The following is a 7,433-nucleotide window of genomic DNA, read 5'->3' on the forward strand; positions in this document are numbered from 1 at the left end:
TCCTCACATCTTACTCCTTGACCCCTTGTTCCCATGCCTGCCTTCCTCTCCCCCTGCTCCCCAAACACTGACTGCCATAAGGACCCTCTTTCTCTCTGAAAAAACTGCCTAGCAGTATCAAGTCTCAGGACAGATCGCAGTGGAATATATATTTTTTTTTTTAAATGTGCTCTTCTGGATGGAAGCCCTTTGAGACAGACACCACACCTGCCTTTGGTGCCACATGTGACACCAAACGTGCTGCTAGCACCAGTTAGTAAAGGTCAGTGCTTAACTCTAGACTAGAGACAACCTGACCAATGTGGTGTACATTGGGCAGACTAAGAAATTGGATCACACTGGAGTAGATTGGGTGGATAAAAAGAAGCTTCTTAGATGTGAAAAACATACCAACAGGCTGCTGAACACCTGTGAGGAGCCCTGGGCTGGGAGCAGCTGGTGTCTCACATCTTCAAGCCCTCAGCCCTGCAGTTGGTTTAGGTAATCTGCCAGGCTGGCACACCTGCAAAGCCACCCTGTACAAACATTTTGGTTAAGGATTATTTTTTCCCTGTCTTTTAGTAATTTATTTTTGGAGGTAAATCTTTCTCACCATGATTTATATGGTGTGTGGCTCCCCTCCCGCTGAAGCACACCACTGCTCCTGACCTACTCTGTCAGTCCCTGTACAATGGCACAAACAGGATTACTTGTGAGGCTTTAAAAAAAACACAAGAGCAGTGCAGTACGTCTGTGCAGGACGAAAAAGCCTGCAGTAAATGAAGCTTCACTGAAGCAAGGAATGGCCCCTCCGTGCTGCAGGAATGGTTCCTCTTTATGCAGTTCCTCTCTCAGCTCCACACTGGCTGCTTTTCCTCTTCCTTCTCTATGTTATTTAGCTTTGCCCTCTGGCCTCTGGCTGCCTTGTTTATTGCTGCAGTATTCCAGGACAGGTAAAAAAAAACAAAAACAAAAACACAACAGATTGATGCTCATGTGACTGCTCCAGTTTCAGGGGGAAGGTATGTGAGGGCAGCCATGTGCTCACACGATCTAGTTACAGTTTTATGTTGGGGTTATAGCAACTGGGATATGTTTTCCAGCTGTAAAATGAAAACCCCCTGCCTGCTTTTAGTCACAACAACAAGTGTGTTTTGCTTTTTAGGACTGTCATGCTTCCTGGAGTTAGTTAAACCGTCCCCTCCCTCTGTTGATAAACACAGCAAGGCTGAGCCAAGCCTGTTTCTGTTACTAGTTATGGATAAGTTACAGGAAAACAGTGTTTGGGATCAACTCGTGCAGCTTGTGAATCAACAGCTGTAATTTTATACCAGAACCTGGAAAGCTGCTGGGAGGCTCCTAGTCCAAGGCTGGTGTGGGCACAAGTTGTCCAGCCCCGAGGCTGCCCCCAGACCTGCACTGTGGTTGACACACCAAATGCCTTGGACTGCCATGGGCTGTCCTTCCCAGCACTGGGAATGTTGCCCAGGAAGGTCAAGAGGTGGCTGTGGGCTCTAGGAAAGGACACGAGTGCCTGTTCTCTGACCCTGCTTCTAGCACCTCGTGCAGGCTGTAAGACTGGAGGAAGTGTGAGATGGGAAGTAAGTACAGCAGACCTCTCCCAGTGGTGCTTGACATCTGTTTTGATTCTCAACTCTGTGCTGGGCAAGTTTGGTTTGCTCATGTATGAGGGTAGTTTTGACTTTCAAAATCAGATGTGCTGCAGAGAGCTGGGTTTGAGCACTGAAGTGTCCTCAGAAAACATCAACTCCCTAGGCTGTATGAAGCAGAGATGTGGGAAGTCTTTAACATCTGATACAGAGCCCCATCAAGAACCTGCCTGAGGGACAAGCCTGTTTCTGCTGCCAGTATCAAACTGTGCTCCAAAACCCATTAGAAAGAGAGAGCATGTCCACCCCAGCACAGTGTCTTTGGCCTCTGGTCGTGACCCTCCTCTCCTGTGAAAGGACTTTGTTCTGCCCTGTGTGTCACTGATTATGGGGTTGGAAAGCTAAACATGTGATGGATTATTTCCTTAGCTGTTGGGCACCCACAACTAAACTGGTACATGACAATTAGCTCAAGAGCATCTGTTAATTAACTTACTGCAGCTACTGGATGTGTCTGGGAGTGCCTGCTCACCCTAGCAAGGTTCTGAGGGGTTTTGCAAGGTCTCCTGCAGCTCCAAGGTTTCTGTGGTTTCTGTGTTCCTCCTAGGGGCAATGGGTGGAAGCACATCTCTGTGGCCGTGGCCACTCGGCAAACCCCTGTGGCCTGGGCTAGCTGAGGGGTTTCACGGCAAGAAGTTGCCTCTGGTGCTCTCTGTAAACCCAGGTGCATGGGCTGGGGGTTTTGCAGGTGCAGATGAGGAAGGTAATGCAATGCCACTGGCAGTTGCTTGGCCTTTTGACTGCTCAGACCTTCCTAATGGGGCTTTCCAAGAGCTGGAGAACTCATAAGCTTCCTTCCTGTGGAGAGTGGGTGGTGGTTTGGGCTGTTTGTTTACTGTTGAGGATGTCTTCTGTGTTTTACACACACCCACAGCCACTCACCCCACCCTGCCCCTTGTTTAGCAGAGCATTGATGACTGAAGCTACTCTACGGAGGAGCTACAAGGGAAATTTGACTTTGCTCAGTGTCCACCACTTGCTTGTGTCCAGGATGAGGGATCCTGTCCCTTCTGGTCCCTGCTCAGCTGCTAGCAGATGGAAGAGGGCTTGCTGGCTGAGAAAGGATCAAATTCTGTCATTGATTAAACACGCTGCATTTGTTGAGCGTACTGATCCAACACTGCTGGGGAATAGGTGTGTGTATGTGTAGCAGAATGGTGCTGTGGGATTTACCTCCTGGAAAGTGACTTGTTATAGGACCAACTTGTCCAGCAGCAGGTTTGGCTCTGAACTGTTCAGGTGAAGCTGCAGTTGTGGTCAGTGACTCCAGTATCTGGCACAGTTTTTCATGCAGGTTGTACCTTCTTACTGCAGGGTGGGTCTGGTTCTGGTGTGTGAAAACTACTCAGTGTTTTGGTTTGCTTTTCTTCCCCTCAGCAAACAGCGGCACAACAAGCTATGGCGCTCGCACTCCGACAGTGACCTCTCAGACCACCACGAGCCCATCTGCAAGTCAGGGCTGGAGCTGAACAAAAAGGAGATCACCACCTCAGCAGACCAGATCTCGGAGGCAAAGACCAACGACAACCAGCAGCCAATGTCTCCCATTTATTCAGCTGAGCTGGACAGGGAGCAGCAGCTTCCAGAGGATGCAAACATGATTGAGGACATGTGTGTGAAAGAGAGAAGGATCCACTTAGAGTTTACAAGCCGAGACTTCCATGCTGAGCAGATGGAGGACAAGCTGAACCTGAACAATATCAATGGCTGTACAGCAGGGTGTTGTGTAGACTCTGTCCCCCCTGATAACTGCCATGCTTCTGAGGCCTTAATGCAGCTCCAGCACCCCTTGGAAATAGCAGAGTTTCCTGATTTAGCAGTGGATGATCTAGAAAAAGATGCCCTTAAGCCTGATATGAACGTGCACTTGGTTCCTATGGAAGAATTCACTTCATGCTTAAAAGACTTTCCCCAATCCCCAAACCAAAATTCCCCGAGTCTCCAACAGAATCCTCAGCCCGAAGGGACAGACCTCAGTACAGACAGGATTGATTTCTTCAGTGCTTTGGAGAAATTCGTGGAGCTTTCCCAGGAGAGCCGGTCACGCACCTGCTCCCACTCCAGGCCGGAGGAGCAGGGCAGTGGAAGGAATGGTGTCTCCAGGGTGCCCATGCTGGAAGTGCCGCCTGCTGCGGATGGGGGTGCAGATGCTCGAAGGAACAGCCCTGGAAATTCTCCTCAGGCATCAGATGACTCTTCCACAGATGAAGAGCAACAAAAGGTTAAAATAACTTAATTGGTTTTTTTAGGAGCTGCTGCTCAAACCTATCCATGGGCAGTTCTCCTGCTGTGGGGTGGCTGTGGATGGGATTTTCTAGCCCTGCTTTCACTGGACAGAGTGGCTGTTTGGGGAGGGATTGCTAGATCCTTGCCCTTTTCTGCACTTTTTCCTTAAACATCAGTCTGCTGGCACTGGCAGGGCACTGACTGAGCCGACCTTGACCTGACCTGCTGTGCTGTTCTCATGAGAAACTTATTTTTGAGCTTTACATCAGGAGAGCAGAAAGGTGGAACTTGACCCACTAGTGTAGCACAGCCAAGCCCAGCCAGCATCCCAAACCTGCACAGATATTTGTCTGACTTGAGAAACTCACCAAAGAATGAGGCTAAACTGGCATTTTCCTTGGTTGGAAAGCACCAGCATTGGGGTAGTAAATCAAGGCAGGTGTAGAGCTTCCACTGCTGGAGGAAGAAATGAGCCTGTCCAGGTCTTGAGTGATGGGATTGGCCACATCATGGCTCACTTCCCTCCTGGGTAGAGAGATGGTCCTGACAAAATTTAGTAACCTCTAAATTTAGGTACCTTTCTCTTGTAATTGCTTTCTGTCCTCCAGGACTTTCACAGGGATTGATGATGTCCGGGGCCATGATTTTCTGGGAGCCTCTGTTATTTAAATTCCATGCTGCATTGCTTGAATCTTTTCCATCTCCATGTGAGGCAATAAGGCTCTTCCAAATATAATAGGCCAATGCTGTCTCCAGTGATTTGGCAGAGAGTGTCTGTGGGCATGGGGAGCCTCTCTGGCCATTTTCCTCCGGGAAACCAGAGCGCTTCAGCGCTAGGTCATTCTTTTTGCTGTACTTCTGTTTGCTCTGTACGTGAGCAGAATCTGTTGTTTTCAGTTCAAAATGGCACTTTCAGCAGCATTAGGATTGTTTTTGTTAACTGGACTTGTCTTATTTAAAAAAGAAAAGCTAAATTTGCCTTGAAGTTCGTGGCAATTAAATTGAAGTTTTTAAATCTCAGTCTAAGTGAGAATCCAGCCTGGAATATGGTAAATTCAGTCCCAAGACACTAATGCATCTGCATTAGTGATCACAGCTCTTGTGATCTATCTCTACATGCTGGCACATGCCTTTTTTGTTCCTTTGGGGATGTGCATCCCTATTTCCTTTAAGCTGCTGCTGTTTGCTCTGTGTCAGCACAGCCAATCCACTTTGTAATTCTCCTGTTTGTGTGTTGCAGGAGGTTCCTGAGCTGCCTAGTGCAGGTCATCTCACGAGATCCCACTCAGAAAATGCCATTTCTGTGAAGGAAATTGTCACAGAGATCGAGTCAATCAACCAGGGAGCAGGACCTGCCCAGCAGAAAGAGGGTTCAGCCAACCTCAGCCAGACACCAAAGAGGAACACAGTGCATGACCTGCCAGTCGAGGCGATTTGGGCATCAGAAAGGGTGGAACAGAGTGAAGGAGCCTGTGCTGGACACCCGGAAAAGGAGAAGGACCCTCTGCCAGCTGAGCAAGAAGCTGCCCCCTCCCTGCAGCCACCTTCTGGCAAATCAGACCCAGAGGAAAGCAGCTCTGGTGGGGAGCAGCAAGAGCCCCGTGGCCCCGTAAACCGTGAGCCCAAGTGGTGCCCTGGCTCTGTCCGGAGAGCCACCCTGGAGTTTGAGGAACGCCTGAGACAGGAGCAGGAGCACCAGCACACGACCCCAGTCTGCACCTTACCCACCCGCAAGAACTCCAGGAACGACTCTCCCGCCGCCGAGCTCCTGCCGCGGGGGAAGAGCGAGGAGCCACCCCTGGAGCTGGCTCTGGAGAGTGACAAGGTGCAAAGTCTGGGTGCTGAGGAGCCACTGCTGCCTCCTGGGACAGAGCTGCCTGCAGGCAGACACCTGCCTGCACCCCCTGCACAGGAGGCACTGCCTGCAGAGCCCAGCCCAGGGCAGGAGGGAGCGGCGCAGGAGCACAGGACAGTGGTCTCGTTTGATGGGACGGAGGAGCCATTCCTGCCCTCCCTTCTCCCAAAGAGAATCGAAATTATCGAATACACTCCCATGGTCAAGTCTGCAGAGCAGCACCCTGACACAAGCTGTGAGCAGGGCGGGCTGGCTGTGGCCATCTCGTCTTTAGATGAAAACTTGAACCCTTCGGTGTGCTTGGAGAAGGCTCCAACCTGTCTTGGAGCTCTGGCGGATCTCTTGCCACCGGAGCACGCGGTACGCAAGCAAACCACCTTCACCGTGGGCAGCCCCAGCGACGAGGGCAGTGGGTTACCTGCTCACCCTTGTGGTGCTTCTCCCTCTGCCCAGGTGACCTCTACATCTTCAGCCAACCTCGATCGCTCTCCTTACCCCTACATAATCCACGTGGAAGGTGTCACCGAGCAGAGCACGGGTACAGACGATGAGCCAGTCATGCCATGTGGCACTGAGGGAGATGTGACTCTCCCATTCAGGGATGGACCCAAACCTCTCTGCGGCAGCAGTGCTGGCATCTCAAGGCAGCTGAGCAGTGAGGTGCTCACCAGCCAACAAGCTGAAAACATGGACCTTCTGGACATCTCGTTCCTGTGTTACCACCTCCCACACAGCTCCAGCAGCCGCAGCGTGGACGAGCGCAGCAGCAGCCCTGGGCTGGTCAAGCAGCGAGCGAAGGAAATAGAGGCTCGGATCAGGCACGCAGGGCTCACCACACCCTCCCACATGAAACGCTCAGCATCCTTGGCCAAACTGGACTGCCTGGACCTCTCCAAGGACGACTTATGTGAGAGGGAGTCAGCCTCTTGTGATGCCAACCCGGTGCTTCTCACCTGCGTTGCCCTTGGTCGAGGCTTTTGTGGGGGGAGGTTGGAGAGGGGCTCAGAAAGCACGTGTGGAAAGCATCGCCTTTCCTCCCCGGAGCCTGCTAAGCATTTTGTGGAACAGCTCAGAACAGCTGAGTGCATTGCGCAGAGCAAGCCGGTGGAGCGGCCGCTGGCTCAGTACGCCAAAGAGTGCGGCTCCAGCCAGCAGAGCTTGTGTTCCAGCACAGATCCCACATGGACTAGCTCCGAGGAAGGTCCTCTTCTGCTCCAGGTGCAGGTCCTGGACTCATCTCCTGCTCAAGGTCTGGCTGTCACACCTCGGCAGCAGCACGGGAGAACTCACCCTCTGAGGAGGCTCAAAAAGACCAATGACAAAAAGCGGACAACCAATCCCCTCTACAACACGATGTGATCCTGAGCCCTTGGCTGTGATTTCTAACCCAGAACCCAGGGTGTTGCTTTCACACAAGGGGCAGGTGTAATATAAGGAACATGCACTTTATTGGTTAATTTTATATATATTGTCATTTTACTGTTCCTGGCGCATGTAGGTGTGGGTTGGTTCTTCTGTGTGTGGCTCTGACTGCAGGACTGTTTGGGTTTTTTTAAGTTTTTTAACTCAGATAACCTCAAATGTTCTTTTTTTGTTGTTGTTAGTTTGTTTTAAAGGAACACCTTTATCATGAGAAAATTGATGTTGGCTTGCTTTGGCAAGGTGGAGTTTTGCTTAGAACCAGATCCTAGTTCCTAACTTGA

General features: G+C 50.9%; 1 protein-coding gene across 1 annotated transcript in view; it reads left to right on the forward strand.

The window, feature by feature from the left end:
• Positions 1-7,089, forward strand: part of SSH2 (slingshot protein phosphatase 2) — a 32,797-nt gene extending 25,708 nt beyond the window's left edge. Inside the window, exons 13-14 of the mRNA XM_009074790.1 lie at positions 3,027-3,870; positions 5,116-7,089. Of these exons, the coding sequence (XP_009073038.1) occupies positions 3,027-3,870; positions 5,116-7,089 (2,818 nt within the window). The remainder of the gene's footprint in view (positions 1-3,026; positions 3,871-5,115) is intronic.
• The last annotated feature ends 344 nt before the right edge of the window (positions 7,090-7,433 follow it).

Source organism: Acanthisitta chloris, unplaced genomic scaffold (genome assembly GCF_000695815.1).
Source record: "Acanthisitta chloris isolate BGI_N310 unplaced genomic scaffold, ASM69581v1 scaffold9315, whole genome shotgun sequence".
Lineage (NCBI taxonomy): Eukaryota > Metazoa > Chordata > Aves > Passeriformes > Acanthisittidae > Acanthisitta > Acanthisitta chloris.